Below are 18227 nucleotides of genomic sequence, written 5' to 3' on the forward strand. Positions count from 1 at the left end.
CAGATACTTACTGTAAAATGTAGTGGAGTAAAAGTTGAAAGTATCCATTATTAAATCTACTTAAGTAAAGTACAGCTACACGAAAATTGCACTTAAGTACAGTAAAAAAGTACTTGTACTTCGTTACTTCCCACCACTGGCGATCATCGATCATAATTTTTATTTTTATTTTTTACGGAAATCGACCGATTATGGTCGATGGCCGATCGATCGCCACATCTCTAATTTCCGCATTAGACATCCTTTTTTTAATTCATTTTGGTGTAGAATTTTCACCAGCTGGAAAACAGACAATTATCAAAAGTGACAGCAATGAACACCTGAAATATATATCACTGTCAAATAACTGAGAAGCAACATTAAATTTTAAAAGAATGAAAAGCGATTCTTGTTTTTTCTATTTTATTTCTCTAATTAGTTTTATTATTTTACAGGTTTGGTTTAACTGCTCAGATATCGACCACTCATTGCTGTCATATTGCTGTGTTGAGAAAGAGGCAAGTCTTATTCTTTTGCAATTCCTGAAGAGTTCTGTTATGTGTGAGTGAATATTTGTTTCTGGTCTGTAGATGGCAACCTTGCTCCACTTTTAACCCTCCCTTTTCCTGGAATTCTAATACCCAACCAACATACAATCCATTAAAAAACATGCAAAGATAATCCATCATGTTTTCAGAAATGGCCAATTTTTCAGATGGTTGAAGCAGTTAATTCTTGCTTCTAATTTATGCTTTTTAATTGGTATGGTGAAACTAGTGGCTGTGCGTTTGCAGGGGAATATATATTTTTTCCCCTCATCGGATATATCCTCCCTACAATTAAAAGCATGACCCGGGAGCAGGTGTGGCTATGCAGCAGTTTAACTTCGTATCTGAGACACAGAGGCAAATTAGTCAGACTTGTTCTTGGAGATGAAAAACGCCTTTGGGTATGTGAAACTGGGGTGCTTAAATAACATCTGGGACATATATAAAGAGTTTGCATGTCATTGACGTCTCCAACCGTTTCTGGCGGGTATGCTTCTCTTTATTGAAGATCTGTAGCTTTTTTTCATTCAGTTCGGTACGGGTTTAAGCACCGCATCATCTATTATGAAAGGGGGTCGAAGTAATTCAGTCAGATAAAGTGAAAGCGAGTGTTTCATGTTCTGGTGTTCTTTGTAGATGCAAATCGACTCCTCCAGTTTGCTCTTGATGTTGTTTTACTTTTTTCCCCCCCCTCTGTGAAATAATTTAAATTTTCTTTCTTTCAAGTAAACCTGAAGTTTTCACTTTTTGTTTATGCTGAGCTCGACTCTTTTCCTCCCTTCTCATGGTGTCCTGCAGATATATCCAGCCATGGATGTGGACAGTGCCAGTTCAGTGGTGCTGCAGGCCTTAACCCAAGCCACCAGTCAGGACACAGCTGTGCTGAAGCCTGCAGAGGAGCAGCTCCGGCAGTGGGAGACGCAGCCGGGCTTCTATTCAGTACTTCTGGTGAGTTACGATATGAAAGTGTAATAAAATCTGTAAGAAACTTGAACAATTTGTCAGTTTGATGAATGTGGCACATGAAGCAGAAAACCGTCTGCCGTAAAGTTAGAATCTGAGGATCGGTTTTTAAGTTAAAGGGGAAAATCTTTCATCATCATTACATTTAGCAATACCAAAATGACGGGTTATGCACCCCTTCTTTTTTGATTGATAATTAATCCTGACAATTTCACACAATAGTTGTAATCACAGGAAGAAGTTTGAAGTTGCCAAAAAAGCGAGCAGTACATCGCAGACAGCTGAGGATTAATTTGTGTTAAAGAATTGCTCATATCTCTACTGAAAGGTTTCATTAAGATTTGGTTGCTGATAGTTAGACCACAGATGGTTTCTGTAAAGATGCAAAGGTGGCTCATAAAGTCGGTACACAGTGCAATCCACCAGAGCGATTACTTAGATATTTCAGGAAAACTATTTGTTTACTGTTCTCGCCAGACTGGAATGATGACATGCGTTTCACTTTCATCTCTGCAATTTGTAATGAAATTGGCCCAGTATGTGCTCTGCTTAGCAAAACACAAAGAACTAAGAACCAGTCATGGGGAAAAAAAAAAAAAATTTTTCTTTTTTATTTTGTCAGTAGAAGTGCTTTGCAAGTAATAGAGAAGATGTAAACAAACACCTCCCAGTCAACACGCATATAAAATTACCATTTTTATTTTATTTTAGCATTTTAATAAGTAATAAAGTGAAGCCATCAATTTAAATTTGAAAACTGTCTTATTTATGCTGAAGTGGTTTATTAGGCAGGTTATGTTTTTGCCTGTGTTGGTAGTGACAGGATCACTTCCAGAATATGAACTTTGTGTGCTTTATAATTTCTGAATCAGAGTCCTTTCTTTTTTTATATATATATACATATATATTTGTATTTTGTTCAAATGATGCATTGAGGACGATGCCACTGTAGCTATTTTTACTTGCTGTTTATGGTTGTTTTCACACATTACGCACCTGTAAAGTATGTGTGGAATGAAACTAGCTTAGCCTGAAATTTTTCCACCAATTTATTTCACACATACTTTACAACAGAGGTTCCGTTAGAGGGCACTTCTCACATATTACAAGGTAGAAGATGACAAAATCTATAGTTTTCTCATTGCTTTGTTGCTTACTGCATGGTAAGGATTAGGAGTTGGATCGCTCGACTCATGTTTTTGTTTTATGGTTATCAAAATATTCTAATCTACGTAGAAGTAAATGAAGTGCAGACAGAGGCTCTGCCAGCTTTTACTTTGACAATGGCTATTTGTCTCTTGTAAACAGTCTAGAGTTCAACCATGAGACTGAGTCTCCCTTTTTCTTGCCCCTTGATTATTTTTATGCCACAATGTTGCACTTCTAATTATGTGTGGTATTGATATAGATACATTTAGCAATTGTGTCTACATAATGGGAAGCCCTCGTCCGCGTTGGGCTGTTAACATCATCTGCCACGCACAATTTGGATAATTATCTGCCTCCCGTGTCTTCCACTTATGCTGCCACATTGGAATACCTCTTGTTTGAAAGTGTCTCACTTGAAGAATCTCCTGCTGGGAAGTGCATGTAACAGCATGCAACTTCAGGCAGTCCAAAGCCCGTCTCTAGAGCTCATCATCAAGGGAGTCTTCTGATGGTTTTTTGAGAGTGACTTTGAAACCGCTTCGACTTCTGATGTAGTGTTGTCGTTGGCTCCACAGATGATTCAGCACTCACTAGAAATGTTCACAACAAAGTTGTGTTTTGTGCAGCCATGGTCCCAATTAAGCCAGGGTGCACAATATGTCTCAGTTATTTCTGGAGAGCAGTGTCTGTGTGAATTGATCAAAAGGGAGCCAAACCAACTTCATTCTAGCTCTGCTGACTGGATCTGATAAAAGCCAAGTGGCAGCAGGCTGTTTTTCACTTGCATATTGGAAGTAAATAGTTACGCTGTGGAGCTCTGCTAATGGTCTGTGCTGTTCCCTTGATGCGACAGATGGATGTTTTATATTTGTACAAAAGCCCAAATGTTATTTAAACGACACCCTTTCCAGTCGGCAAAAAATGAGAGCCGAGATTCCAATCTCTGATATTACTGTGGCCGGTCTCTTATGGAGCTCCTCCCGTTGCTGTGCTAACGCAAATAACTCTGAATACACAGACTACTCAGACATATTTTCAGGGTTTATTACCACAATTTACAGCTCAGACGTGTCGAGAGCAACGGCACGGACAGCCTTGGTTAGAAAGTCGCCGTGCGCTGTGTTTTAAAAGGAGCTGTTCTGTAATTGTGGAAGTCCTGTCATATTTTGGTTTAGATTTTTACTTATTTTCCCCTGTAGTTTGGCTGTAACTGTCATAAAACTGGATCAGTCCTTGGCTTGTCTTGTATTGATTATGAGCTATAACACTTTCATTGCTGGTGACTGTTCAAATTCTTTTTTCTTTTTCCTCCCAGAATATTTTTAATAACCATACGCTGGATGTGAACGTGAGATGGCTTGCTGTTCTTTACTTCAAAAATGGCATTGACAGATACTGGAGGAGGGCGGCCCCTCAGTAAGTACCTGCCCCAGACTCTCATCCCCAGAGTCTCGCTTCTCACTCCTGCAATGTGGCTCATCTTTATGCTTTCATTCCATGTTTTATCCCCAAATGTCCTATCTATATTCATCAGTTTTAATCTCCATTTTTGTCTGTGAGGCTAAACTGTTCTTAGTATTCACTCCCTTTCCACCATTTTCTCTTTATCCAGGCTTTTACCTGTTTTAGCTTTCATCTGCTTGATGTTTCTCCAGCTGTCATCTTCTTTTTTTTTACTTTCTTTGTCTGACTATCCATCTCTTTGTGGTTTGATTTGATCCTCGGTGAATTCACTCATGCCTCTCCTGTCTTATGTAAGATCGATTTTGGGATATTTCAAGACTAACATTTAATGTTTGGGTACCTGGTTGCTATGGGAGGGAATCTTTTGATTATCTCAAGATTTAATTCAATTCCAATTTTTGGGACCATGATTCAATTTAAAATCAGCTTTTAATTCAAAATGATTATTTGTAATGATTTCTGCTTCAGTATTTAGGATGGTAAATGGTCCTCATGATCTACTCAAAGCTGCATTGGAAGGCAAAATGACAATTTCAGGCAGTGACTTTTTCCACTTTAATCCTTGCTTAGATTGTTGCAAGTAGTATCACATGTTACTGCCACTTTGGTCATTTTGGTTGAGGTAATGGGGACCTTTCTTTTAGTCTCAGTAAAACTTTGGCACAGCTGTCTCAGTACTTCACCTCCCCTCAACATAACCCCCTTATCGGTTGGTTGAGCTACATCACAATTTGAAGCAACTGGGGAAAGAGAAATATTGTACTGCAGACCATACCTAGCTGAAGCACTGTCCTAAGGTCTGAAAAGTTAAAAGAAATCAGAAAAAGACATCAGTTTATTGCTTTGTTTCAAAATGTATAAAAATGTTGAATGAGTAATGCAGCATGAATTTAAGCTTTGACGTTTTCATGAAAGTAATATTGTGTCCCGTCTTGTTCTTGGGAGTTTCAGGTATCATTATACCCGAATAGAGTAGTTAATGATGATAGATCACACTTTTTGTTGTCCGTTTGATCTCTTTACTATGAGAAGAAAATATCATAAACAGAAATTCTGACAGGCTTGGACCACCAAAAGACCATTTGAGTGGCACCATGCTGTTTTAATCACTGCTCAGATAATAAGAGGGTGAAAAAAATGCCCTGAAAAATATGCTAGCAAATCTCTTCAGAGCCTTTAAAGTTGACTTTACAGTTGTCAGATTATCCATGCATTGTGCACTAATGCACGTAAAAACATCCTTGATTTTTCTGCTTTCGAAGAGTTGGCTTACAAGAAGCCCAGATGATTTCTTGCTTCTTTTATTCGGAAGTTAAAAAGGTTTTTAAATGTTATGTCAGAACACAGGACAGTTTTCCATTTCACTATGGTCAATTAAATTAGCCTGAAGTCTGAAAGGATAAAAATTTTTTAAGTTCGTCATCGCAGAGCACGTCCTGTAAAGTTGGTTTTCAGTTGTTTATGAACTCTAGCAGTGGTGTTTTCCACTGTTATGTTCGTTTCAGTGGAAGACTAGAAGAACATTTTTTTTTCTTTTTTTAACAGTTGTCTCTCAGTAAAATAGAATTTGTGCTATTCAGTTATACTCTTTAACATCCTGTGACTACTCTGAAGGGTATTTGTTCAAAATATTGAGATTACAACATTAAAAAAAAATATACGTGAGCCACTAGCAATAGAAATCTTTGTTTAGTGCACGTAAAGGTGTTTTGACAAATAAAATGAATAAGACGGCATAAATGTAAGCAGTACAGCAAATGCACAATGGGAAATAAAACAAAGATGAAACAATTAGATTTAATAAAAGTTTAAAATATGAATATGAATCCTATTGCTTTGAACTTTCCTGACATCCTCCGGCAGACTGTTCCCAGAGCTCGACACACAAAAACTTCAAGCAACAAAAGTACAAAGTTTTTCTTATTATAAAAATAACCCAGCACTGTTAGAGAAGTAGTCAACTTACAACTACTTTCTCATTATTTCTGCTCCTTGCAACTGAAGCAGATCAGTGGTGAAGTCAAAGTGTTGAAAGGGTAGTGAAGTATTTATAATATTGATAAATGTTGATTATCGGCCATAGAAATACTATTACAATATTAATATCAGACATTGTCATCTGCTGAAATGTTCATATATTGGCGTATCCCTTGTAAGTGCCATAGTCACTTGCATGCAGTAGGAACCTTGTGGGAAATACTTTAAATTGCATAATTCAATCACTTGTTTTACGGTGGATTTTAGCTAGTTAGTCCCATGATAAATAGGTATGTTAATGTGTTCCATACTGCCAGTTTATGCAATTGACTTGCGTGTATGGAAATGAGAGGACAATGGGTGTCTTGGGATGTGCATTGCAATCACCTGTGTTAATGTGCTCGGTGTCATGGTGGTAAACACAGGATGCTGGATGGGGGAGCATTTCATCTTCAGCCACAATGTTGCAGGTTTAGTAGTCTGGAGTCATTTGTTTCTCATTCTTCTAATCTTTATTGTTATTGTGGCTGGTGTGCCTTCATAAAAACTTAATGAATTAAATAATTGCGCACCAAGAGCATTGTGAGAACACATTAAACTCTAAACTTGTACGGTACTGTGCGTTGTTTTCTCCTTGCCTGCTTTCCCCCTCTGAATATCTTTGTTTGCTTTGTTGACAGTGCATTATCAGAGGAGGAGAAGACATCGCTGCGTGCTGGTCTTATCACAAACTTCAATGAACCCGTCAATCAGGTTAGTGGGGAGAATGGAATATACTAGCAAAAATTGCAAAAAGGATTTAACCTGTTTTTTTTTCTCTGCACAAAACTTGCTGCTGAACAAGAAAACCATATAAAGCCGTTAGTCTTTTCTAATGTAATTTTATTTGACCAATTATGGAGGTTGAAATGACTGGGCGTGAATGGTGGCCCTAAACGGTGGCCATTAGTTCTGCTTTCTGCAGCTTGTGTATCCCTGAGGGACAGCTGTGTAATGTCAGGACTGATGGGATCCATATGGCAGGGAATGAATATACTTTTGAACTCCATATGTCTCACCACTTTCAGCCTCTGCTCTTTCAGTCCAAGCTTCTTGAGAGGCTGGTGTGTTTTGTTCGATCAACTGTTTCATGGTATTAAAATCCACATTTAGAGGTTCTATAATCAATATAAACTCTATGAATTTAGCTATTTGTAGAAAAAATAAAGGCCGACGGGTATAGGAAAACTTGCATTCAGATATTATTAATCAAATTAGGTTTATAGCTGTTTTATAGCATGAATATGTCTCATTAAAAGAAAGGTTACATGTTTCTGGGTCATATTATGCTGGATCATATTATGCAAACTTGGGGACTGAGAACAGTGTTCTACTTTGTTGGAATAATTTCTAAAACAATTTTTAAAAAGAAATAAATAAAAAAAAACAGCAGTTAAAAAAAATTAATTAAACAAAACATACTATAAATTGATATATTGAATTGCTTTAATTTACATAGGCATGATCTTTGGTTTGGTTACACCTTTCCAATATTTTATATAATTAAAAAAAAATGTTTCTTGACTCTAGTGGCCTTTATTTGAGTGGGGTCAGACATTAAAGTGGGTAATGAGAAACGGAGAAGACATGCGGCAAAGGTCATCAGGCTGGACTCGAACCAGTGATGGCCGCGTCGAGGAATAAGGCCTCGACGCGGCCATAATTCTTGATGCAGGCTTTGCTTTACCCCTGTGCCACCACAGCACCCTTATCTGTGCCACTTTAGTTACATTTTGACATAGAAAATTATGCTTTTACTAAATTGTTGATGTATAGCACTTCTTGCCCTCAATATTATTAATTGGTCAAGCTTTTAAAAGTATCATTTGAGTCTTTTTCACTTTTGGCACCTGACCTTTTCTTATGAGGATCCCAAACAAGCTTTACCTCTAACAAGCTAATCAACATGTCAGACCTCTCCAAAAGGCATGCAAGCTTACATTTTGCTCTAACATAAAGTCCACAAAGACTAACATCCTAATAAATGTCTTGATGCATTATTTCTGTTAAAGATAATTCTTCTGGTTACAACATTAAATACATCACAAATTCTTTTGCAAACATTCAGACATGTGTAAACTCAGGTTATGGGCAGTTAAGTTCCATTCATCCTTAAAATGTATTTAGTCGTCTTAATTATTCATGTCTGTATGGATGGAAACAGGAGCTGTTGTGTTAAAGCCTTAGCTGAGTGATGCATTACACAGACATGTCGTTAATATAAAGAAGCAGTGAAAGCAGAAATGTTTTAAAAATATTATTAGAGGATTCATCAAAAAAATTTGCTCTGAAATTGCTAATCACAAATACCAGTTCTGATTAATGATTCACAGGCTTAAATAATGAAATGTAGGAATTTTCCATTCTATTTGGCTGCATTAAAACACAAAAACTGCCACCAGCTTGTAGGTTATTTCTGTGTTTTGTAAAAATCAAACTGGAGTTTAGGGCATATGCTGTGATGTAAAAGGGAATCATCTTGTTTTTAATGTTAAGCGCTGCATATATCTTACGCCTGATATGTGCATCTGTGGTATCGACTCAACTGCTTCTTTTTTAAAAGTATAAGCAATACATTTATAATAGATCTGATCAGCTATGCTCTGTAGTTGTCCTCAATTCCCTTTTTAGTTTAGTTGACAAAACCACCTGCTGTTGTATTAATGCTTGCCTCTGGATATGTTCGCTTACCCTGTTTTTTTTTCCCTTCTTCCCAACAGATAGCAACCCAGATCGCGGTACTGATAGCCAAGGTAGCCCGCCTTGATTGCCCGAGGCAATGGCCTGAGCTCATTCCAATTCTGCTCGAATCCGTAAAGGGTCAAGATGGTCTGCTGCAGCACAGAGCACTGCTAACGTTCTATCATGTCACCAAAACATTGGCATCCAAACGTTTGGCACAGGACAGACGTCTTTTTCAAGATGTAAGTTCACATTAACAACATTACATTTTTTTTTTAAATTAATTAGCTGCTATTAATTCTTATCCTCTAGACTGCTTTATTTATTTTGCTCTCAGTGCCAGAGGAAAGCAATTTTTCCCCCCCCTTTTTTAAGTGTACACATAAAGAGGAGAAAAGCTTGTTTTCTCTTGGGAAATTTTGTGTTCGCTCTTCTTTCTCATGTTTTATTGTAGTTTTTCCCATAATGAAAGAAACTGACTAGAGGAGAAAAAAGAAAAAGATTATTGGACATGGGAATCAGTGAGCGAGAGACAAAAAAAACAACTTCAGATGTGAGGCTAAGGCACTGTGCCAGAATCCATGCCAAAAGTTATCCCTTTTACAGACAACTTGATACATAGTGGGCTCAGTGCCTATTGGGCTGTGCAGTTTTTTAATGATATACCGATTACTTTGACATTGAACAACCTACACTGTGTTCTGTCCTGTTAGTTGGAGCAGACTCAAAAGGTGGTATGCAACACTCTGTCCTAGTAGGATCCTTTTATGTTAAACGCACGTTCCTGTATCACTTGTGATGGGTTGGGTTTAAAGTTTACATACTTCACTGCCTGCAACATAATGGAAGATGGATTTAAGTTTTCCCAGGATGTTTGATGGTCCAACAGTTAACTTCCATGAATTTTCAAACAAGAAATGGGTGCACTAGTTTGAGTTTTAATGGGGATTCCCTCCAATCCACAGCTGGTAAATGGATAGCCTCAAATATATGCAAACACCCCAACTAGTATTTGGTTAAATCCTCCTTACCAAGCTGCAGAGAAGCTGCACACTTTTTGACCCCCCCAAAAACAAGCCTCTGGCATAATTGTAGCTCAGTAATTGCCCACATAGATTATCACAACTGGAATGAATTTATTTTGGTAGACTTCCTTGCACCAACCAGGGTTTCAGGGGTAGTCCATAAACAATTGACCCTTACACTATGAGGGGAGAAGTCACATGTTTTGTTTGGATCTGATGCTAATGAAAACCTTACATTTGGGTTTAGTTGGCACTTTTGTTAATTTCATATCTAAGATGTAAAATCTTCTGCTACTAAAGCAATACCACTTCTCAGCAAATAACCGTTTTGCCACATAGTTGGGTAGCTAAAGTAACATTTCTGTGTGTAGGCATTTATATGCTGCGTGTGCACTATCTTCTTTTTGTTCTTAAGCTCAAGACAAAGCGTTTGGTAGTGCACAGGATGATGGATCACTTGCTGATGCTCAGGGTGCTAACTGCACTACTTTGCCAGATGCAAAGGTAATTAGGTGGTGAAAGAAATGAGAGCAGAGGAGGGATGTAGAGGCAAGGTGTGGGTGTGCAAAGCATATGAGAGATGTGCCTAAGGTATAAGACTGACAGCAGGTGGAATCACCTCTGAAGTTAGGGGTTAATGCAGAATATAAAGTTGAAAGACGAAACTGGGACACTTACCTGTGATTTTAGTCGGGATGTCTGTAGAAGTATTAAGGAGAAGAAGTGAGCAGAGTCCTGCCTTTCAGGTCCCGCTTCCTTTCCCTGTGGTTTGATTTCTTAATGTCAGACAGTTCTTCTTTCCACTGATAATTCTCTTTTAGGTTTGGCCTTCAAACATTTTTTTTTCTATTCATCTTTTTTATGTTCTGTTAATACTGGCAGGGGTTGCTGTCTTAGCAGTTCAGTTCAAGGAGACATTTACTTTAAATATGCATGTACTGGTCTGTGCAGCCCATCCTCTGTTTATGACAGGCTGAGACTTGGGAACATTTTACTTTATATCTGTTTAATTAAATAGATTAATCGTTAAATAAGCAATAAGCAACTGAGCGCGCAGCTATGCGATGGAGACAAATAAATTATATTGTTTGGATATAACAGTTTTCATACCATTGTTTAAATTAAAAGTCTAGATTTGGTCCAGTATTATATAATATTGCTGTTAAGGTTGCTAGATTACATTTAGAGATACCAGATATCATTTTTTAACCTTTTAACACCATGAAAAGACAACCAGAACCAATGACTTGGCTTCTCTGCTTCAGTTATGCAAGGAAAACACAGAAAGACTCAAAACCAAGCAGCAACAGGATGGAAATAAACAGTGGTTGTTAAAACTGGGCCAGTGCTAACAGGTTACAAAGAAGGGCCAAAAAGTACAGTGGGATTCACTTTAGGTATTGGTTGTTGAATATCAATCTTAAGTGGCTTTTGTTTTTTTGGGGTTTTTTTTACTACTTTTTGTTGGAGTAGCCAGTACAGTTCCCCAAGTCGTTTGGGTGTAGCTCTTTTAATTTTTTTTACTCACTATTCAAGTTTTTTGTGGGACTCCATTGAAACTAAAAATAATAATAATAAAAAAACATAAGTGTCAACAGAAATCACAGCACAGGCGCCTTTATATATATAATTTTTTTTTTTTTTTTGTCTTTTGTCAGCTGGCATCACATTTTTCTAACAAGTTGCAAAACAGGAGCTCAGAAATGAGTTGTTGGCAGCTTTTGGTTAACTTGTGTTAAATGGGGTGCTTCTCAATATTGCAGACCCATTTCAGTGTCTGATAACAGAAATGGAGGGAAATATGCAAATGGAAAAAGCTTTATTGGGAATTCAGCAGTTTTAAAATGCACTATGTGAGCAGCACAGAAGCAACCGGATGTAAAAGGCTGACAATGGCTGTCACCAGGAAAAAATGCAAATAGGATGCAATAGCAAAATGGATATGCTAATTATTGCACAACATCATTCCAGAGGCTTTTGCTACTTTCCATTTAAAGTTGGCAACACTCAGTGTTAGTAAAAATGAAGCTCCTTTATTTAACATGAAGGAAAAGCCTTGACTTCACTTTGAAGTACTTCTGACATTTTGGGTTGAATTGTTTAAATATAGTTTTTGTACCTTAAAATTCCCATATAAACTTTACCTGAATGTATTTTATCTATAGAAAGCTTAAAAGCAGTTTTAAATTAAAAACAGAAGATTTCACTGGTCATCTTGGCTACTGTAGGCTGTCAGCTCTTCACAACCTCGGTTTCCTCTTTCATCAACAGGGTCTATCTACCCGGCTAGTACTTGCCGGATGTTTTTTTTTTCTTTCTTTTTTTTCCTGTTAGCACAGTATTAGTAAACCATGCTCTCAAATAAGGGTTGTGGTCCAATATCCTACAGGATGATGTTTTTTTTTCTCTCTCTCTTTGCAAGAGCGGTGAATAAAATGATTTTTTCAGTTTCCTTTGGTGATGCTTGTGTGAGGCGAATAGAAAATCAGCACGAAGAAGAAAATTGTTTGTCTTTTCATTGATTTTTGGGTTCGTTTCTTTTTCTTTTTTTTTTTTTTTTTTAGCTTTATCTGTGTAAAACTGAATGTTTTTACCCAGAGGTGGAAAAATGTTGGCTTCTTCAATGTTCAGTAATTCTGCAGTAATTTTCCAAACCCAATATTTGAAATGGTCCTCTAATCAGTGTTTCTCTTCCATGTAAATAACAAAGTTATTTTCCATCTCTGTTATTAACTATAATGCTGAAAGCTTTCAGTCTGCAGCAAAGGAAAATTGTATGATTTGTAGCCCAAAGCTTTTGGTTTTAACAGTGTTTCTGTTTGTTCTTTGATAATATTTATTAGTACAAAATTACACCTCAGTTTTTTTTTTTATCTCAGGAATTCAGTTTTTTGAAGCAGCCTTCAGCTGAACCATAAGAGCCTATTTTATTTAGGTAAAAACACACGTTGCATGATCAGTCTTTTTATTTGCCTCCAGCTGAAACAAATACTGAAGTGATGGGTGATTATATTAAATAATCATAAATAATCCAGGCCTTATCTTTTTTAAAAATTTATATTTTTATAAGTCTCACTGTTATTTCATTTTTAAAGGTTTCCAGGTTTTACTCCAGGTTTTACACACAGTTTGATATTAGCTGCAGTGCATTGCAAATGTGTCAAACCCATATTTTTGTAAAGGTTATCATTTGATAAGCAATTGTGGGTCTACAAATATTAGTAAAGTGAACAGACCTAATGTTGAAATAAATGCTTGTTCACTCGTGAATAGAACTACAGAGTATTGCAAAGAGTATGTTTTTAAATTTTTATAAATATTTATGTTTCTTCTAAAAAATATATATTTTTTGATCTGATTTTTCCTAAGTTTGTTTCACAATTTAATGATTGGGAGCTTACTGTTAGGAGGGGGTTTGTTTACCTAGTCTTAAATAAATAAATGCATCTGGATAAATGCATTCTTATAGTCCATGTATCACTAGAGATGAGATGCAGCTCACCATAAGTACCTTTTATTTTTATAAATCAAGTTTCAAGTCCCCTGCCAAATGCAGCTTTTTGCATATCAGTTGATGCAATAAGAATACAAACCAAAGTTCGCTATAGTGATGTGAATAATGTGTGATTTTTTATTTTATTTTTTTCCCCAACGTTGCTTCATTTCTTTCTTCTTCCATAAATTGGATTAGTCTGGGATCTGAGGAATTGAAAGTGGGAAGCTCTTGAAAAGTCTCTCTAAACAGAAAACTTGCCAGTCTGGCTGTTTCCGTAACACATATATCAAAGCCTGTGCTGTGCTGTCAAAATACGGATTTCATTTTCGGCAGGCTCTCATCACCAACACAGCCAGTGGATCTAATTTTTCCCCATCTGACTCCTTTGCTTATTTTCTTTGAGTATTTGTTGCATGTTTACTGTTTTTCTAAGGTTTTATGTTTTAAGATTTCACTTGGGTTTGTTTGCCTTCATCTTAGAATAAATGTTTATTTATTTCAATGTCATTTCACATTTGAGCAATTCTTGATTTGTTTCTTAGCTCCAGCGTTAACTCACTTAAATGCCTGAATATTGAGTCACTCTTGGTAATGTAAGAGATTTAATGGATTTGCTATTTCTTCTGTGTTTGGCAACCACTAAAGCATTAAAAACTCTTAGACTTGAGAGATTTTAAAAAAAATTTATATTTTCTTCAAAAATTGACCTTATCAAGAAGAAGAGCTTTCAGCTCTCCTCTTACAACTTCCACTTTCCTTTTGTAGGCAGGAGTGCATCGATAACAGGATTAGTCTGTATTACAGGTGCAGTTCACAAACATGCAAATCTGTTATGCTCATACATAATTAACATTAATTAATTTCCCTTGTGTTGCACGGATGAAATGCCTGCTTAAATCCACGATAATGCTATGTGAATGTGACTGACTTTACTGTCATTATGATTGTTGGCAGCTGGCATCGGGCATCTACAGCTTTGCATGTTCCCTGTGGAGTCATCACACCGACTGCTTCCTGCAGCAAGTCTGTGCCAGAGATGAGGCTGCAGCGCTCAACTCGTTGGAGAGGACTCTGCTCTCGCTTAAAGGTAACGGCTCCAAACAACAAACACGACCAAATACAGTTCTTTCAAAATTAGCTTTTGTATTTTTGTTTCAGACAAGCATAAAGGAATAAAGATGATCCAAACTCACTTAACCCTAAGTAAACATAGTAAATGATCCCCAATTTTGAATCTGGAATTAATTGTTTTAAGCCATTTTCCCCCTTTTTGGATCAGTTTCACAAGCCACACCGGTAGCTGATCCAGCATAAAATCTCAGATAAAGAAAATCATATCAGCCGCTATTCATCTTGGTTATGTCTGTCACATTAAGCAATAAATCACATGATAAATTAAGACAAGCTCAATTATTAATATGTATGATTTATCATTTTTCTCTTTCTCTAAAAACTGGATGATGAAAGTCTTCAATCTGGTGGTGCAAAGACAATTTTGTTTACAGAGCCTCCATAGTTCATTTAATTTATTGTTTCTTTTTATTTATTTTGGATATTTAAAATGTTTTTCAGTTTCAGTGTTAAATGTTTGTTAGAAAATTAAATTTATTGATCTTAGACAATATGTCCTTGCACTATTATGCTATTACAATACATTACTTGAAAATAATCTCAAACCAATATTATAATTTATCACAATAACCTCCGGGACGATTTGTTGTCCAGCAAAATTTGCCACGGTGACAGACCCAATGGTGGTGTCAGTATGATGTTCTCGGGCTTCTTCTCTTCCAGCCAGCTTGTTGTAATTGATCGGACAATGAATGATCCACCGCACGCCAGCGTGTCCACCTCCGAATGGTTTATAACAGTGTTTCTCAATTCCAGTCCTCAGGGACCACAGCCCTGCATGTTTTAGCTGATTCCCTTCTGCTGCACACCCGACTTGAATCAGTGGGTGAGTAACAGGCTTGAGCTGCACTTGATGCCTGCAGAGAGAAGGTCATGCAATCCTTTGAATCAGGTGTTCTGGAACAGAGCCACATGTGAAATATGCAAGGCGGTGGTCCCTGAGGACTGGAATTAAGAAACTCTGGTTTAGAATAACACACTAAATTGTGGCATGACTTTAAACAGTCTGCTGTTGCTGGAAAACTGCCCAGTGTGGCTGAGTTAACACAATTCAGCTACTCAAACTTTTGATAATGGCTATTACTGCCATGGGTGATACAAGCAGTGTTGGAGAACAAATACTTTTCCATCGACAGTCGAGTTTGTTCGGATTGCTTCTTTTAATTTCCTATATTTACCCGGGTTAAAATTGAGTTGCTTTCAATCATTTAGTTATCACGGTAAAGTGAAAACGGAAATCTGTAAGGGGTTAAATCCTTTTTTTTTTTTTAAGTGAGGTCTCAAAAACGTTACAGTAATATATTAACAAACAATAAAATAAACTTTGAGTCATTGAGCCACGTGTATCATGTAATTTTATTTACGTTAATTAATCTAACTACTGAGTATAATTGTCAAGAAAAGTTGTGAAATGAGTTACATAATGTATTTAGCTAGTTTTTGAGGTGATGTTTGCTGACCTAATTTATAAATGTTGATAGTGCTGTATACTGATTTAGTTTTTTGTCCACCTCTTTCAGTACTTCGCAAACTGACAGTCCATGGATTCCAGGATCCTCAACAGAATATGGAAGTAATGGTGAGCTGCGAGTGATTTCAGTCTGTATGCTTTAGAACCTCTCATTTTTCTGAAGCTTCCACTTTCTGTAAGCGTTCTGAGTTAAAAATGGCTCCAATCAAACTGTGCAAAATATGGATGGGTTATGATAATTGAAAGTGCCTTTAGCCTTGTTTTGGCTTAAATAGTCAGGCATTTGGTTTTTGCTCTTCTCCCACTCCCAGTAGGAAGAAAGTTCCACTCCATTAAACTGTTAATTCATTTTAGTTTAAATCTGGTTTAAAATAATCCTCAGAATGTGCTTCAGTTTTCCTCAGAGCTGTGAGTTAATGAATTTGTCAGAAAATATAGCTGTCCTTTCAACTCCAACTCCAAATTTGCCTTTTCGTTTTTGTTTCTGTGATTGAAAAATTGCAGCCAAACTGATTAATATTTACTGAAAGAGGCAAGTAATTGTAAGAGACTTTTTACTTTAGGTTTTACGTGTACTGTGTCGTACACTGTGAAGTTGTAAAATCGAAATCTCAGAGATTTTACCTGAGGCTTAATTTGCTTAATTTGCTTTAAAACAAGCAATTCTAAGTGGCCTATGGAGCCATCTCTCCTGTGAAGGACGAAAAGGAAAAAGAAAAATTCAGAGATACTTGGTCATTAAATATCGATGAAAACCTATTGCACTTGGAGTAAAATACTGACCAGAACAGATGATCAACTTCTAACTGCTGGATATATTTTCTATCAGACTCTTCTCAGCTGGCATTTAAGAAACAGATGTGTCTGGTCTCTTGAAACCTTGGAGTCGCTTCCTTGTCTTTTTCTCCCAAGCTTTTTCCTCTCAAAATTGACATTAGAAATGAAACCTTAAACTTTGTTTGGCTGAAGTTTTGAGTTTGCAAAAACACTTCATTTAAACCAATAATTAATACAATCCTCAATTACGTGCAATTAATCTGATTGACCGAGAATATTCTTCTTTCTTTCTTTCCAAATATTTCTTGTTGCTGTTTTCTATTGCCTTGGTTTTCTTTTTCTTTTTTTTTTTTTTTGGTGGAGCATTTTTCACAGGAGCTTGTTTAAGTATTTCTGAAGATGAATCATGTTTCCAGGAGAAGAAATAATTATGGCTATCTTGGTGTGTTCTGTGATTTTCTGTGGAACGCAACCACTACTAACTAGTTATCCCCCCTCACACATTCACAGCCCTTCATTTATTGTACAGTATTGATTTGTTTAGTGTGTGGCGCGCTCAAATTGAAGTCTTCTAAACTGCAAGCAGTGCAACCATCATCTTTTGTTTGGCACTGCTTCCTTGAACTGCCTGCTCTGTCACATCCCTCTGGCAGTAGTTTGTAGCATTTACTCTCGAGTCTCCAGTATTAAGCTGTTCGTAAGAAGACTCTTCACACACGACATAATCATTTCAGACAACCGAAGGCTGTTTTCCAATCACAGTAGTATACACATTGATGGAAAACCACACGGCGGAAAAAAAAAATTACTCTGCAAATAATCAGACAGTTTTAACGCAAGCTAAAACGGTAAAGCACTAGGACAAGTTCTTTTTAAGTCTGTTAAATGAGTTCTCCATGCTTGATTTTTAAAACAAGTACCAAAATATTGAAGCAAAAATATATCAAACAAAAAACACTTTGGTTTCTATGCTTTGCCCCTAATCAGGCATGTTAATTAAAGCTAGGCCTGTGTAGTTAATCACATTTTCTTAATTTAATTTTCTTCTCCAAAAGACCTAAAAAACACTAATCAACAAAAAGGAGATTATTAAAACAATTTTGCTGCTCTTAATTTGTTCTAGTGCCTTAAATGCTGTGTAATAATGTTCTTTGTGATTTAACCTCTGACCAAATTGTCATTATTTCTCATATTATTGCAGACCTTATTAAAAGCCTAAAAATGGGAACTATAGAATCCTATATTTCTAATAATACCAGTTATTTGTATTCAGTTTTGCAGTCTGTATCATGTTTTACTATTAATTTTCTTACTGTTTTTCATCCTAACTGGATCTTAGTGCTTTACCAGTGCAGGCGTTAGCTTAGCACCAGTCCCAACACTGATAACTTGCCACAAACTCAATCGAGGAACATCATGGAGAACCATCAACAAATCCAAATTTTACTCTGATTGAATTTTACTCCAGAGTGAGTTTCACTTTTAACCTGTGAAATTTTCTGTCTGATAGTTTCTACGTTGTTTCT

The 18227-nt window shown here is 36.6% G+C and overlaps 1 protein-coding gene across 2 annotated transcripts in view; it reads left to right on the forward strand.

The window, feature by feature from the left end:
• Positions 1 to 18227, forward strand: part of ipo11 (importin 11) — a 114695-nt gene that overhangs the window by 6326 nt on the left and 90142 nt on the right. Inside the window, exons 2-8 of one of the 2 annotated variants that reach the window (XM_015034485.1) lie at positions 435 to 497; positions 1326 to 1475; positions 3955 to 4055; positions 6761 to 6833; positions 8840 to 9043; positions 14277 to 14409; positions 15974 to 16032. In XM_015034485.1, coding sequence (XP_014889971.1) covers positions 1338 to 1475; positions 3955 to 4055; positions 6761 to 6833; positions 8840 to 9043; positions 14277 to 14409; positions 15974 to 16032 — 708 coding nt within the window. In that variant the 5' untranslated portion in view covers positions 435 to 497; positions 1326 to 1337. The remainder of the gene's footprint in view (positions 1 to 434; positions 498 to 1325; positions 1476 to 3954; positions 4056 to 6760; positions 6834 to 8839; positions 9044 to 14276; positions 14410 to 15973; positions 16033 to 18227) is intronic. The other variant, XM_015034484.1, reaches the window with a different exon arrangement.

The sequence above is a fragment of the Poecilia latipinna genome, unplaced genomic scaffold, assembly GCF_001443285.1.
Source record: "Poecilia latipinna isolate Pla-1442-1.1 unplaced genomic scaffold, P_latipinna-1.0 Scaffold300, whole genome shotgun sequence".
In the NCBI taxonomy this organism is placed as follows: domain Eukaryota; kingdom Metazoa; phylum Chordata; class Actinopteri; order Cyprinodontiformes; family Poeciliidae; genus Poecilia; species Poecilia latipinna.